Below are 16,588 nucleotides of genomic sequence, written 5' to 3'. Positions count from 1 at the left end.
TACTGTTGTAGTGAAGTAGTTTGACTTCCTGTGATATTGGTGATAAACAGATGTCTGTGTTGCAGAATTTACCATATGAACTACTAGTGGAATAGTAGTTGTTTCTATGATAGCGGTTATCATAGCACGTGCTATAATGTAACAAAACAGCTAAAGACACGTTCCTGTTGAGTGTCCCTAAAAGAATCAAATCCGGTTCTTCGGCATGATGATTCACGATTCTACGAACTGAGCCAAAGAGGCGTGCTCTGTCAGCTGAGTGACAGAGATATGCCTTCTCGACCCTCTCGTTTTACACCAGCCCTGCTTTTCTTGATCTCTTTCATCTGAGAATCTAAACATCATATCCCGTGACATTTCGTTTGGTACCAATACTATAACATTTCTAAGAGGTCAAACATATTTCTGTCGAACCCCAGATCTCCGACTCAAAGTACCACAATGCCATATTTTAACATTATGTACAAGCCTCATCGAACATGCTACTGCAGCGACGGCATCGGACCGATGAAGGTTGCATCAACAGAACCTGGGGGCCCTCGAGTCTGTGCGCTAGTCCGTTCCATAGAGATGTCCCGACTCTGGCAACGTACCAGATGGAGGATTACCGAATGAACAGGACCATATCGGACACTTCCTCACATCTGCTTACACTATACGGACGTAAAACACGTGAACCAAGCAGCTAACCAACCTCACTGACCCGCTTCCTCTACAGATATATGCAGTGGTTGGGTACAGATATTAATTGACAAGAAACTTTGGCAACGTGATTTTACCCGGATATTTTTATCATTGTAAATTCCCTTCGGTGTGCATTTAGGTAGTCTGTCCACACAATCCAAATACAAAGTACACCGACGTTTCCATTTTAGAATCAGTTTTTTTCTAAAGAAAATATTTCTGCATTGTTGATGCTTGTCAGACTCCGAGGGATTTTGGCACTCGTGGTGTAGTACAGTTTCCAATATCCTCGCGGATATTCCAGGGATTATGATCACTTTCGCACTCTGTACCACAGAAATATTTCCTTGAAACATTAAAGGTATATGCGAAGTAATATGATTGGTCTAGAGAAGGTTTTAGGAGGGGGAAAACTGACCAATTACAAAGTGATGCTCGTTTTGAGGATTACAAAAGAGCGACTTATATATATTATTGGTGAACGTAACCATTCATTGGCGTATTGAAGAGGAGTTTCTATGTACATTTCAAGTATGCCATAGGAGAACAACTAGTAGCATCCAAGCTGTATGTAATCCTCTTTTAAAAATGAAGAATTGATGATAATTTATGCTATCATGGCGTGGTGAAAAACCGGCATTAATTAAACAACTACATAATTCATACTGATGCAACTTCTGTTCTTCTCATATGGAAAATCAGTTCTGATAATAAAATTAACATCTCACAGTCAAAAAAATCTAATGATTATTTTCTTCAAAGTAAGAATAATACATGGAAATGCTTTCAAAATTTCTTAAAATTTGAAGTTTCATAGTAATAAAATTCAAATTATCAATGATAATAGCTATTTTTGATGACCTGCGAGAAGGAAGCCAGCTGTATAGTTACAGAATGTCACACCTTTAAACACGAGCTACTATACTTGTATAACTTATCGGTTATTATACCACTTTTTTCTTTTTTCCAAATTAATATTTTCTGGGGAAAAGTCAGCTCGTCGTGTGCGAATCACTTCTACAAGGAGACTCCTTGAATAAAAGACATTTTCATAGAGTTAACCCCAGTGTGGCTCTGAACTTTAATTTTAATGTTTATATTGTTCTTAAAAACTATCGAAAAGACGACAATGCACACAGAAGTCAAATGTAGGCCATTATCTCGTTCACACGGATAAGGATACGAGATCATATATCCGGACGTGTCTCGAAACTTACTATCACACTGCATCTTCCGGCATTGTTTCGTTATGTAAGTTATTAAGACGTTTATATAAATTACTAGCTTGACATTTTTTGCCCAAGATCGTCAATGACACAAGTGTAAGTAACAACTTGTATTTCAGTCAACAACATGCTTGTTGTCACCCGTCATATTGACTACCTATGGTTCTCACCACCTGGTCATGCATGACAAGTAACGTAAATACAGTGAGTTCATAAAGGTACACAAAATGGAAGATTGTGTACAGTGATCGCCTGGTATGCCTGGTAAAAACTCGTTCGGACTAGATCTGGTAAGAATCCGAAGTTTTATTGAGACAAAGAGAAAGAAAATATGATAATTTTCCTATGCTATCTCGTAAGCCATAGGGAAAAACCAAAGAACTCTACGTTAAATCACGGATTTAGCATTTTTAAGTCTATATCCAACTGACATTAGATATCTATCTGTAGACCTGTAATGTGGTAGAGATCTGCGTGTCACCATACCAGGGAACAGTATAAGATCTCGTTTTTTGTTAGGACTGTCACTGACTTGAACCAGCTTCCAAGCTGATCTGTAAGATGCGAAATTGCCAAACATTTAAAGCATCCCTCGAATCACAGCGTGACTAAACACCATTAGGGGCACTCTCCCTGCTTCCACTATACCACTTTTGGGATCTGGCAGCATAATGATACAGATAAATACATGTAGTATCTAACATTACATTAAGACAGGATCAGCTACTGACACAATCTTAATGTCCAATGATCTCCTTGCATGGACACAAGTGGATAATTATAGATATTTAATGTTTAAGTGATTGACTTAATACTGATCTTTGCTTTATTCACCTGCATCTCACTGAATGTAACCACAGGAGTACATGTTACGATGAGGATACTATAATGTAGGTCTGAGGAAAAACAGACAGAGTCTATGCACTTCTACATGTATATTAAGACAAAGTCAAAAGGGTTCTGACTCTTTATCCATGAATTCATTTGTCTTGGTCGTGGAATTTGGACTTTCGGTCCACAACCAAGACATTGAAAACAAAGGTAGATAGTCAACACCCTTGAGACTAAATGTTATTGATCAGTTCTTGAAAATGATTAAAGATATCAGTACATACAAGGTTTCCAAATCTATGTAATGCTTGCAATAGGTAATAGGGTTTGAACTATCGACCCTTCAGTCTCTTGCCGAACAATCTACTGGTACTACTGTCTACTAACAGGAAATTCTCCACTACCCAAGATTATTGAGGCAACCTGTACTTTCCACGTGATCATGAGTTCAAGTAAAGTGAAAGTTTAGTATAGTACACTGTACTATATATATTTAAAATGTAATTTTGAATTGCAGATGTTTTTCAATGACTTTAGCCTAAATTACATGATCAGGGAATGTTTCAGCTTGGGAATGAATGTTGCCTCTTTGAGTGAAAAATCTTTCTGTAGGCTTTAAAACAGAGGCTTTATAATTAAATCTTGTAGTTCAATTTTCTTAATTTTTTCCTTAGGCCATTTGGACGATACAATGTTCAGTTCTTTCAAGAATGTTGGGGATTGACACAGCTCATGTCTCAAGTAATTTTTCATGGCAGATTGTGACTGAAAAACAAACAAAAATCTTTTATAGTAGGGATTAAAATGAGTTATTCCAAGCTCTTACTAGCTTCAAAGATCTGTTATTTGTAAGTCATAACTTCAATGTTTTGGTGAATTTCAGGTTGTCGATTCCTTTTTCTGCCAGTCGGTTGCTGTTACTTGCTAATTTTCTGCGACAGCCTGTAGCTAGTATTTTTTTGATGGGGGAAATGTCAAGCAAAATGACCATGCCAGAGCCAGATGAGGCTATGAAAGGTAAGTGTCAACATTAACATCTATGATTACAATAACAAGGTTTTTCTACTAAACAGATCAATGTACAAAGCCACTAATGAGTTGTGACTTCATTACACAACTAAGTTAATGAAAGTTTAGAGTAAAAGGAATGGGTTTTTTTAATTTCCATCAAGACCTCCACATTGCATTTATTTTTGGTGAGATTTATAATAGCCATTTACATCCAAAGATAGATTCAGATATTGAGAATAAGATCTTGTAAAAATGAATACATATACATATTTTCCTTTGTTTCTCATATCCTGCAATGTGAAGACAAATACATTTTTGGAAAGAATGATCTAAATGAATTAAACTAGTACTTTGTATGTATTACAGGTCGAAGTACAAAAATGGCTGTCTCCCCTGCTCATGCTGTAAACAAAAATCCCACAGTACCTCCGTTTCCTGAAGAAATGCAGTTTGCCATGTTTGGTATGATTTATTTTCAAGATCAATTTTGTTTTACACCTAACATATCATTATGATATTATCTTTAAATGATAATTGTGATGACATCAACTAAGATGACATTTAAAGCATCTAAAATTTGATCTTTTTCTATAAGAAGAAAATTTATATAATGTTCAAGTTTAAAAGTGAGTACTGTTGATCTGGTGAGATTGTGTTCCCAAGCTGTCTAATGATACTGATATAACATTGATGAATCATACAGTGTTAAAAAAATGAAAAAGTCTTCAGTATTTTAGGATTTCTGTTGCATCTTTTCAGGAATGGGCTGTTTTTGGGGTGCAGAGAGAAAATTCTGGAAGCATCCTGGTGTTTTTTCAACACAGGTTAGAATACACAGCCTTGTTATATCAATATATTTGAATATGCATATCTAAAAATGTAATAGACCCTTTTGCTATAAATTGACGTTGCTGATGACCTGTTTTTTGACCTATATAATTTATTTTTGCATCCATGCCTTGTTGTGTCTTACATCTCATTGATCTTTCTTAAAAATTGTCATTTTCGCAATCTCTTGGAACTGGAATTTTTTCTATCATGACCTGTCCTTGTAACTTTGCCTATGAAGTATTTTTTTTCTGTAACATGATCCTGATCAACATTTGACCTTGGCACTTATTTACAGTATTACATAAATCTTGACCTTTGTGAAGATTTCAATCTGACCCTTGCCCAAATTTACATTTTCAATTAAAATCCTTGACCTTTACATTTTTGTGTGACCTGCTCTCTGATTTACATGTCAGTTTAATCTTACCTTGATTTTTCTTTAACTGCTCTATATAACCTTGGTGCTGATAAACATTCTCACTATAGTCATGACCTTTGTTTACACTCTTCATGTGACCTTGAACATAGATTACATTTTCTATGTCTTTTTGGTGCTGCTATGGGTTAAGACTCTTCTTTTAGATTTTTTATTCAAAGCTTGCTAAACCTTCAACGTTTTTACAGGTTGGTTATGCAGCTGGTTACACCCCGAATCCAACCTACGAGGAAGTCTGCTCAGGAGCCACAGGACATAATGAGGTTGTCCGAGTTGTGTTTGATCCCAAGAAAACAGATTATTCAGAAATTTTGAAGGTGAGACATTCAAGTAAAGTTAATGTTCTGCATAAGCTTATAAAAAAATTTTATTAAGCACTGTGCATCAATCTGTCAAACAGATACATTTTGTCTTTGAAAGGAAAACCCCTATGATAGGTTTAAGTAAGATTGATATAAAATTTGCCCTTAGTTTCTTCTTTTTTAATATAAAAACTTTCGTCAATCTGCAATGCCAACAGAGGTCTAAAATATGTAAATTGCTTCACTTGAATACTGTGATGAAACTTGTTGAAGTAGAGTGATCATTATTTCATATATAATTTTTTCTTGGGTAATTTAAGTGTTGCAGTTTTGCACCACACACTTATTAGGTTGCAAAAGTCAGAAGATTGTAAAACTAGGACAACAAAGATTTTTTCTGCATATTTCATAATCTCTCTAAACAATACTGAATATATGGAAATGGAACCTAATCAGACACACGTTACACTTTATAGACTGATAGAATTAACTCAAAGGAAATTCCTTCATAGATTGACATGAAGTAGCATTGCTTTTTTTGTCTTTCATGAGACTAGTTGTCCTGTTATCAAATCTTTTTGTAGGTGTTTTGGGAGAGTCACAATCCTACTCAGGGAATGCAGCAGGGAAATGATCGAGGAACACAATATCGATCTGGGATATACTACTACGATAGCGAACAACGAGATCAGGCTTTGGCCACTAAAGAAGCATATGAAGAGAAAATCATGAAAAATGGTTATGGGAAAATAACAACAGAAATACTATCAGCACCAGAATTTTACTATGCTGAGGACTACCATCAACAATATTTACATAAAAACCCAGGAGGTTATTGTGGACTTGGAGGAACTGGAGTTTCATGTCCAAGAGGAATCGTTAACTCTAGAGCAAAATCAGAATTATGATGAGTCTGTGACTTAACAGTTCTTTTTATTAATCAGCATACAGTTTACTTGTTAGCTCACCTGATCGGAAGCGCCAAGTGAGCTTACGCCGTTTTGGGTGTCTATCATTCGACATCTAATGTCCTAGTTTTGTTTGCAGGATATTTAGTTTTTGTTCTCAAATTCGGTAATGAAGTAAGGAGCGCTGTTGATTTTTATTATGTTGTCATGTTATATTCTTTTCTTCTTGATGAAAGTGTGTCAATGATATAGCAATAGTATAGCATATGTAATTAATTCATCTTTCATGCACAAAGGAAAATATTCCTGGTTAAAAGTGAAACTATTTATTGTAAAAGGTACAAATACAATTATAAAATAGACTAAAATGTTATAGAAGTTCAAAAATATTAAAGAATCTTTCAAAGCTAATAATAATACAAAAAATAACGTTGATATCAAATAAAACAAAACTAGGTTTATGCAAAAAGTGTTATATATCAAAAAAGTATTGTAAATCAAATTATTTTGATCTGTTTACATAAAAAAATGTTTGTTCAAATTTACACTCCACCATGATATGTTTTTCTGTGATAGGACACCAGTACTTGATCATATATACAGTAAACCTTGACCTTGCAACTACTAGACTGGTCAATACTGTGACATTAAAAATGATTTTAAGGCCACAAAATACTTTCATATACCTCGAATTGTATTTATATAAATGAAATCGTATTGAATGATTATTTCAGAATTATATGTTTTTAAACTGTATAATAAATCATACCTATGTCAAGCCTTTGTTCGATTTTCCATATTCTTCGAACGGTAGTTTCGTTTTGGTTCTGTGATTGTGTTCTTTTGTTGAGTGATTGCTTTCAAATGAAAGACAGATTTTGATGTCTTTAAAATGTGCTAAAAGACATACAACCTCGATAGGGAACACACAAATACATTGTTAATGTTTAACATGATGTGTTTATGAAACAGTACCTCTGTTGCCAAAAAAATACTGAAGTGGGACATTAAATTTGTACTGTATGAGGCATGTGCTAATTGCATGCACATTTGGTGAAACATGTCTTCATTGTGGCAACGATTTTCTACTTTTAATTGTAGGTCAAAAGTCACGGTCAAGGTCACATACATGGTCAAACATTTTGATACCACCAAAAAGGTCTTGTCAAAGGGAACATTTCATGCCAGATATGAAAGCCATACATTTTACAGTGCAATTGTTATGAGCAAGGTTAAAGTTGACAACAAACTGCAAATTCCGAGGGCATTAAAAGTGGAAATGAAATGGAATTGCTTATCAACATTATTTGAACAAATGTACTCGTGATATATTTGCGCTGTATAACGTTTAAAAGGTTAAGCTGCTTATGATATTGTCAGGTACATGCTGTTGCCACTATTTCTATACAAGTGCTAGATGGATCATTTTCATATTTCATGCTGTAGGTTCAATTTGGCCATAGTTGAGAATTGTCGGTTATTGGGCCAAAATGATAAGAAAATCATTAAGGCTATCTTTGACTTAGTCAGATATAAATTATTAGTGCTAACGCAATTTCTTGAGAAGTTGTGTTGAACCAGTCTTGAAATTCATATATAGGTACATTGCTCTTGCATTTTCCGTTTTCAGACAGAATGAAAAAAAATGGCGGTCATCTTGAATTTTGATAGTAGTGGTTAGTTTTTGCTATACACAGGAAGAACAAGATGTATCTTTCGCACATGTATATATTTATCTTCCGACGCTTAGGATGAAGCATTCTCAAGTTTAGGATGGTACATTGAAACCCCTATTGAATTAATGCTTAAAATTGAAATATTATTTCAATAGTGAAAACCGTTATTGCAATAATAGTGAACATTATTTCAATAGGGTCATCAACAATGTTGGTTCGTATGGTGCAATATCGATTTTAGGACTACCAGAATAACAAAAAGGACGCCATTCGGTCATCTTTGGTTCAATCGTTGTAGTTTGTAGATTGAGAAGTACTGTTTTGATGATTGATATAACTATAGAACAAATTCACCCGTCGATTCAGTCAATGACTCGTAAATAAATAATACCACTAAGGAAGCAATTTTTCTTTCAAGAATGTACAAGATGGTGGAGAGTGTTGATCGCACCAGTGGATGTAGATAAAGTTTATCACATATTTGGTATTTGTAGAAAAAAGCTTTAAGTATATAAGAGCACCTGTTATATCCTATGACCCAGGGAAACTGCCACCAACGAGGAGATAGGTGCAGGGAATGGAGAGAAGTGATTAAATCAAATTTACTGACCCACTAAACAAGTTTGCAACTGGAATTGTAGAAAGAAAAGAAATGATATTCAAACATTTAATCTTTTCATCTAAAATCATTCACCGGATATAATGATGTGCACTACAGGGGTTAACTAAAGGTAAAATTACTTGAAATATAAAAACTGCGTTGTTAACAGTTAACAAACGGAAGAATGACTTACATAATGGCTAATATTGTATAAAAGAAATGAACTTAAATAAACCCCACTACTTTCTAACTTTCCGCATCTTTATTATTCGTAAAGAAACTTTATGGTATGTAGCATATTGATCAGTTCAGCTGTTGAAAACGAAACTTTCAAAATAATTTCCAGAAGCATGATTGCTCAAAATGATTTTTACATAAAATGAATTAACCTGTAATTGAAAGTAATTGAAAGAACGTCGATGATGCCTTTTCATACGCAGTATACTCGTTTGTTATCTACAATGGGAATCACTTTTCAGACATTTAAACGTTTATGTGGAAGGTGAAGATCTAGAAGCTGGATCTAGATAATGCCATGTTCATATGAAAAGAAAGTCTAAAAATGATATCGATGTTTTTTTGTTCTTGAAGAGTCTGATCATCTTTTTCCGCTCTCAGAAATTGTCCGAATACTCAATTCCGAATATCATAATGCAATATTTACATAATATGACGGGACCAGAGATATTCCGGGCCGTCTCAGGTTATGTCTCTACTATCATCCCAAAGTTCTTATGCTTACTCTAAACTCGGCAGTAATTTCGAGAGCCAAAATGACGTGACACAAACTGCGTGGTGAGATCATTCAACGGACTCATTAGTCACGAGGTTATATTCTGCAGCATGCATTACTAGTCACGTGGTACGCTCATTCGTGTAATGGTATTGATCACGTGGTGAGCTGCATCAGCTCCTCCTCTTTAAGTGCGATAATGAGCATGATTCCCGAGCCAACACCCATTCCCAACATAGTGAAGACCAGATGGCGTAGTTGGTTCTTATCAGAGCTGTTACTTATTTCTGGAAGCTAAGGCAATAAAACAAAACAAAAATTAGGTATTACTTCTTCACGATTAGGTTTTGATATCATGTGGCATTTTTTTCTTTATAAAACAGGTTCAATCAAAATAACTTTGCATTAAAAATGTTGTCCTTGATAATCAAAGTTGCACGTTACAGTATCATGAATTGATTTATTTCATACACAGGTTCATGTACGGCAGTTTACTTAATTACCGAGGATGTCTTTAATTTTGCTTGTTGTATGACATTGAATAAAATAGTTACCATATCAACCAGCGATATATATATAAACATCGCAGCAACACAGACCAGAATGTAGAATTTGACGCTTGTAATATTGCCCATTGCCACTCCCGCCAAAACGCCAATCATTGACAGAACAGACGACAGACAATTGAAACATAGCGCCTGTTTAATCGACATTCCTTTCTTCAGGAGAACGGCGAAGTCACCTATAAAAGAAACATCAAGCCTGAACAAAGGTATCCGTTTGTTTTGAATGATTGTAGGACTGTATTAGACAAGAATACGAAAATGTAGTCAATATGATGATAGATAAAGACAAATTAATTAAGCCTCTGTTCCCGATTTAAGATTACATTAAAAACAAACAAACAAACAACAACAAAAAAGGCGTGTGTCTGAAGCTGCTTTTTAAGCTTTTAAGCCAGCCCTTTCTTCAAACAATGAGTAATATGTATTTATGTTGTGGGCGTTTTTACAGATAGATGGAAGTATATGTCATAATTGATTTCTTCAGTATTTGTTTCCTCCTGTTTTATACTTCCATGACTCGTCAGTGACGCTAAGGAAGTTAATTGTTGAAACCTAGGAGACGATTACTATATGGTGATTGTCAAGAAGACGTGATATTTTCATAACATTCATGTTACCTATCTCGTGAGGCAGTTCATGACACAACACTGCTATGGAAGTACTCAGACCACTGGTTACACTGACAGCGAACGCCACACCGATAGCCAGACCATCACTTAAGTTGTGGATCCCGTCCCCTACAATCACTCGCCAAACCATTGCTCCAGTGGACGAAGACAGTCCGTCGCGACTACGACAATGACAATGGTTCTCGTCAGCTTCTTCTGGTTTGGCACTGGTAATTTTGTCCACCATCATATTGTCCTCCTCGCCTAGAGGATTGATTGTAAAAACACATAAAGCCCTATTGTGGACAAAAATTTACTGTACATGACTGTGTTAATAAACCTGACATTTTTGAAATTCCAACGTGCAAGATTTCTAAAATTCGGAATTGCAAGAAACTGTCATTCCAAAAACGTAACACATTTAAAAGTGTTTACCAAGGAGCAAACGAAGAGCAGCGGCATAGGCGAATAAAAGTGCGATAGAAGATTGTACATATATATATATTAATATAAAAGTTCCCATATATTGATGTTTGAAGATTATGAATTGCTCCACTATGCAGTGAGTGTTTCATTGCTCACCTTGTGATTTCATCGCCATGGTTGCTGTAACGGAGTCCAATTCTGATCTTTGTCTTTTATTCTGTTGGCAGGTTTAATAAGCTGAATTAATGCTTAAAGGTTATTCATACATATTTTTCGATAGTTATTTTTAGAATTATCCCTTTTTCTTATTATAACTAAATAAAGTATATGTTAACTTCATTTCCTGATACAGTAATTAATTTGGTTGTTTTTATAAAATTTCTCTCGAGGTTTAAAACAACCAAAATATGTAAATAATACAACCCCATAAACTACACTTGTTTGACAACTTTCCTTAAATAGTAACAAGGATCTACATTTTGAAATCCTGAAACACAAATCCATACAAGTTATTGTCATAGTTGCTTTAAAGCATGAAAGAATTTGCTTGAGAATTAAAGTGACTAGAAATATAACATTGCTAAGGGAGGGGATGAGAGGAGACGGACATATGTGTAAATGTATGCCATGACATGGCAGAGACGTAAAATTCGATGTTATCTGCAAATAAAATGCTATTGTTTAAACAAAAATATTAGAAAAAAATATATTCACGCAATGATATATTAAGTATGCTCACCTTCATTCTCTTTACATGTGCAAAGTTCTGAATCCTCCCAACCAGAAAGAAGAAATAGATAACTGCAAGTCCCGCTAAACCTTTGTACACATCTGTCATGTCGTGTCCATCACCATGGTCATGGCCCTTTGTCGACGAAAACGCCTAAATCGCCAAATGTAAGAAAGAATTAAAAAAGAAAAAAAAAGAACATGAATAATTGACAAAGAAGGCACGTACAAGGAGATCAGGAAATAGTAGTAGGGTGTTGCTTTCAGTTGATAGCCATGGTTTGTGTTGAGATATCATGGTGAAATACCGTATTATATCATGTTTTAGATCAGATGAAATATGTTACTATAATAAGCTCCTTTACGTACATATAGAACATGATGTTATAAACCAAAACACGAGAGTTTCGGCCAATAGAATGTACGTGTGCATACATCGGATTATGTTCTTTTTGATGGAAAATATCTCTTCCACCACCCACGTACGAAATTTGTAATTTTTGTGATGTATTTTGTATCAGCATGCTACATATTTTTTCTGTTCTTAAAACAAATTGGATGTAACTTATTCATTAATAATTTTCGTTTTGACCATTTTAAATTTTGATTAAAACTGCTAGTTTTGATCAGGACTGTTTACAAGTATACTTGTTTTTTCATGAGAGAGAGAGAGACCAAACTATCTCGAGTGTATTATGAAACAGCCACGGGTAACCTACAAAACGGTTACAGATGACCTGCTCGGTTATAATACAAAAAGAGCAAGGGATGTTATCACAACCATACATACTATATATATACGAGTGGTTGTGACCTAAATATACTTGTATGTAAATTCGGCTTTATGATAAGGTTTTAACATAAAAATATAGAAGTACACTGCTTTTACAAGTGATACTGCCCATTGTTCCTACAGATAACATGAAAGAGGTTTTTTTTTAAATATTTTAGCGTAACCTTAGATTTTAAGTTTATCAAGTCAGAGTGTGAAAAAATCAATCATTTTTAAAACTTTGAAAATCGGAATGATAATGAACAGATGACATTTCACAAAATAAAATCTTACTCATATGTCATTTTGGTTCTTTCAGATATATTGACTCATGAAAAGGATTGTATTGATGTGATTTTTTTTTTTTTTTTTAAATTGTCCTCTTATCGTTAACTTACATGGGGTAAGAGGTGGAGCATTGCGTCTCCAGTCAGTGCTCCGACAGCCAGCGCCACCAAAAAGTGGAGCAAGTTCTCGAAAAGAAAATGTTGTAAGACAGACAAGAGGCTCACGCAGATCAGACCTGACAAACTGATTACCACAATAGCTCCACAGGCAAAGAACCATGCTGTAATTAATGTCACACACTCAGTAAATAAACATGATTTGATACAATTTTCATTGATACTGCTTGTGACTTAATGCGATATATATGATGGACATTACTAGATACTGTTGATATATATTTTGTTTCAAATGCTTAACAGGTTGTAGTTGCTTAATGATAAATTAGTATTGTTATGAATTTCTGCTTTAACTGTTCAGAAATATACTTGCTTTTAGAATTTGCATTGCTTTTTGGTCCTTCATGTACGTGTGCATGCACATGGCTATGATGACGGAGGTGGTTACAATTGTGTCCCTCAAGTTGAACAATCAGTAGCGGAAACAACTCTATAAACTGGTCCTTCGTCAGGGATTGATTAGTAAAATTCATCAGTTGCAGAATCTCCAACGGGGTCAAACACTGTGTGATACATGTATGAACGGGTTAATGTACCTGCTATATGTATAATTTCCATAAGCAAGTCATTTTTCTTAAACGAGTATTATTGAAAAATCATACCAATCTTTAAAAAGAATTTGGAAAGTTTTTTTTTAAAACATCAATCATATAAGCATACCTTAGTGCGAAAGTCAAGTGACTCGGTGTTAGCTACAACTACGTTCATATTTCTGTTTGTGTGATAAGCATCTTTATGATCGCCATGGTCACCATGGTTAGGATGACCATCATGGTCGCTATGCTCCTTATGGTCGACATGAATGTCGTTATGGTTTTCTGTCTTTAAGGAATGACCAGTTTTGATTTCATGTTTGACATTTTGGTTCGAGTGATGTTTGATGTCCATCCCTTCCTCGTTGCTATGATGACCACCATTTATGCTGTAGACTGATCCAACTGCCGGCTGGTGATTGTGATTTTCGTGAAAATCATGAAATTGTTTCGATGGGTTTTTGATATGAGTCTCCACATGATGACCTGTATGAATCATACCAAGATTCAAACTTTCCAATAAATGTTCGTAACCTTCGAATGATAACACATTTGCATCAGTGGAGTATTTTAGAATGATGTAATCCACGAATGAATTAACAGTAATATTGTTGAGTTTTTCGGACGATTGTCCCTGTACTTTCGGATCTTGCACCTGTTCAGAGGTCGCAAAATATCTTCCAATAAGAATAAACACCATAGCAATATTTAAACTCTGGTGAAACTCCATTCTTGTCAATACTATCAAACTGAAAGAAAAGAAAAGTATACTAAGCCCAATTCTATTGAATCTGGATGTGGATATACTGAAATTGATCCATCATGCTTTCATTATATCTTATAATATGCATATAATACTGTATTTACATTCATTGATGTAATGATAATGCTTTTTCTTTAACTTTTGAAGTTATTTAAGAGTATTTCCCGTTCCGAACGAGATAGCTTTTTCTCATAGATTCTGCAATTTGTGTGATCAGACTAATAGTCACATGCAATATTCATGTAACGCATAATTGTTACCAATCAAAAAACAATAGAGGACCTTATTAAAACAAGACATAAAACCTTTGCCAAGTCTTTCAATGTCTTATCTTTAAATAGAGAGAAATTTATTTACCATGTCCATTGTTTTACTTACAAGAATTAAAGACAAAACGTTTGTTTTGTCTTTTGTACATGGTGGGTGTAGTCGATAGAGCAGAAGAGCAGAAGACGTTTGCCCTTCCGAAATACATGGATGTATTCCCCCTTATACATTTTTAGGGGTTGCCGCGTAAGTCTTTGTCGTGTTTACGTTTTACTAATTTTTGAGCTCCGATTACGATTTCACTAACTTGTCGTTACGCTCTTGTTGTTTTCGATATCACAGGGAACTACAGAGGACATATTATATTCACAAGAAGGGGTCAACGTAATAAACCTAATTTAATTGTATGTACGCAGTATAAGCCTTTTTGCAATTTTCTGCATAAATCAATCGGCAAGTTCATATCAAGATCGCCCGGGAGGGGGGATCTACCATACTTACGGGCAGTATGAAACATGTATTTTGTGGAACTATATCATGACCAATCAAGCTTTTGATATATGTTAAGCCATATTTTTGCTTTTGTTTAAGGTGTTTTGATAAAGAGTTTATCTATTATGTAGAACCTTAGGGACAATACAATTCGAGCGTGAAGATAAACACATTTAGAATCGTAGGGTATGAACATAGATATAACGTATATAAATACAGATGTACATCTTTAATCCTGAAAGTTTTATATTTCTAAATGCAAAATTTAAATGATACACAAATGCTGTAATGTTCGACATCCAATCGTTAATCATAATGGTGAATCCAGGATCTAAGGTCACCTTATGTATACCAAGACATTTTCATCCCATGCTATTTTCAATCTTGTACTATTAAACACGAATTCATATGTAAAAAGGTTATACAGGTGAAAAAATGTACTTCCATATCTTTAATTCATCTTCCTGTTCTTGATCGAAATGGGTGAAAGTTAAACGTGGGCGAAAATGTCCCGACGTATGGTATATCCATACTGATATATAAGTATGATGTCTAAAGGAGTTCTTACCTTGCACAGCCAAGAAACATGTATATATGTCAACAAAGATATGCTGAAAGGACACAATTTACCTAATATAGGTGTGCATTTGGTATGGCATGATTGTATCATCATAATGGATTCGTCCAGGATGAATACGTTTTGATGGTACTGGTAGGGGATTATCATTGGCTGGGCGGAAAGAGATTTATCTAGGTTTCCCCATGCCTGTTAAATAGAGATACGTTCTCTGGAATTAAACAAAATTATGTAGACAAGAAACTGTGAAAGATGTGTGATAAAGTTCTAATTTGTTTTTAGTAAGGTAATAATTCAAAATAAATATTTTTGGCCAAAGTCACAATTTATTGTTAAATGTAAAACGAGTTTTGTAAACAGCTTTGAAAACTCCACAAAAACTAGAAACTACCGGTAAATAAATACGTCCATACTTTTCCTTTGACTGGAATCATTCTAACTGAAAATTAAACAAAACAGATGTGACTGCGAAATATACAGTCAACCCCAACACAACACAACTCTGTCACATATATGGTACTAAAACGTAATCAAAGTAAACACAAACGATTTAACACAAATTAAAACATTAACTATATAGCTAAACATAAGACCACACCAAATATATATAACGTAACATAAGGCCACACCAAATGCATATAGCGGAACATAAAGCCATACCAAACACATATAGCGGAACATAAAGTCACACCAAACACATATAGCGGAACATAAAGCCATACCAAACACATATAGCGGAACATAAAGTCACACCAAACACATATAGCGGAACATAAAGTCACACCAAACACATATAGCGGAACATAAAGCCATACCAAACAAATGCAGCCAAATATAGGGCGAAACTAAGTTTACAATGTATATTGTGTTTGTTCACCGATATTGGTGACCGCATAATGAATATGTTAACAACTTAGGCTGGGGATGCAGTGCAGTTGCTTTCTATAAATAGAAAATTAATCATAGAGAAAATAAAATCATCGCACGTGTCATACAGATTGGTAGAAGGGTTTCCCTGTCGGTTTTGTTGTATGAAAATGTGGAGGTAAGTGGCTGAGGTAGAAGAGTCTATTGTGTACTTGATTTTGAATTCAGATGAGTATGTACAATCGAATAAGTCAATAATATCGTGTTTTCTACAGCCAAGACGTC

At 34.7% G+C, this 16,588-nt stretch overlaps 2 protein-coding genes across 3 annotated transcripts; one reads left to right on the top strand and one right to left on the bottom strand.

Moving 5' to 3' along the window:
• The first annotated feature begins 1,924 nt into the window (after positions 1-1,924).
• LOC132555629 (peptide methionine sulfoxide reductase MsrA 1-like) lies at positions 1,925-7,007 on the top strand. Of its 2 annotated transcripts, none has more exons than XM_060219977.1 (6): positions 1,925-1,935; positions 3,625-3,758; positions 4,119-4,214; positions 4,512-4,576; positions 5,208-5,336; positions 5,906-7,007. In XM_060219977.1, coding segments are annotated over exons 1-6 (750 nt in total). In that variant the 5' UTR covers positions 1,925-1,933; the 3' UTR covers positions 6,230-7,007. The 2 variants fall into 2 exon arrangements, with proteins under 2 accessions (XP_060075960.1, XP_060075959.1); XM_060219976.1 differs by having other exon boundaries at positions 1,927-2,006.
• Positions 7,008-9,395: 2,388 nt separating this feature from the next.
• Positions 9,396-14,067, bottom strand: LOC132555625 (zinc transporter ZIP10-like). The gene is made up of 8 exons (XM_060219971.1): positions 13,465-14,067; positions 13,118-13,307; positions 12,739-12,908; positions 11,579-11,722; positions 10,996-11,056; positions 10,423-10,677; positions 9,794-9,981; positions 9,396-9,533 (listed from the first exon to the last, which is right to left on the bottom strand). Exons 1-8 carry the CDS (start codon positions 14,065-14,067, stop codon positions 9,396-9,398), a joined length of 1,749 nt encoding a protein of 582 aa, XP_060075954.1.
• Positions 14,068-16,588: the final 2,521 nt, after the last annotated feature.

This window comes from Ylistrum balloti, unplaced genomic scaffold (assembly GCF_031769215.1).
Source record: "Ylistrum balloti isolate Yb309-2 unplaced genomic scaffold, AGI_CSIRO_Ybal_v1 Utg370508, whole genome shotgun sequence".
NCBI lineage: Eukaryota > Metazoa > Mollusca > Bivalvia > Pectinida > Pectinidae > Ylistrum > Ylistrum balloti.
This window is presented reverse-complemented; position numbering and strand designations above follow the sequence as displayed.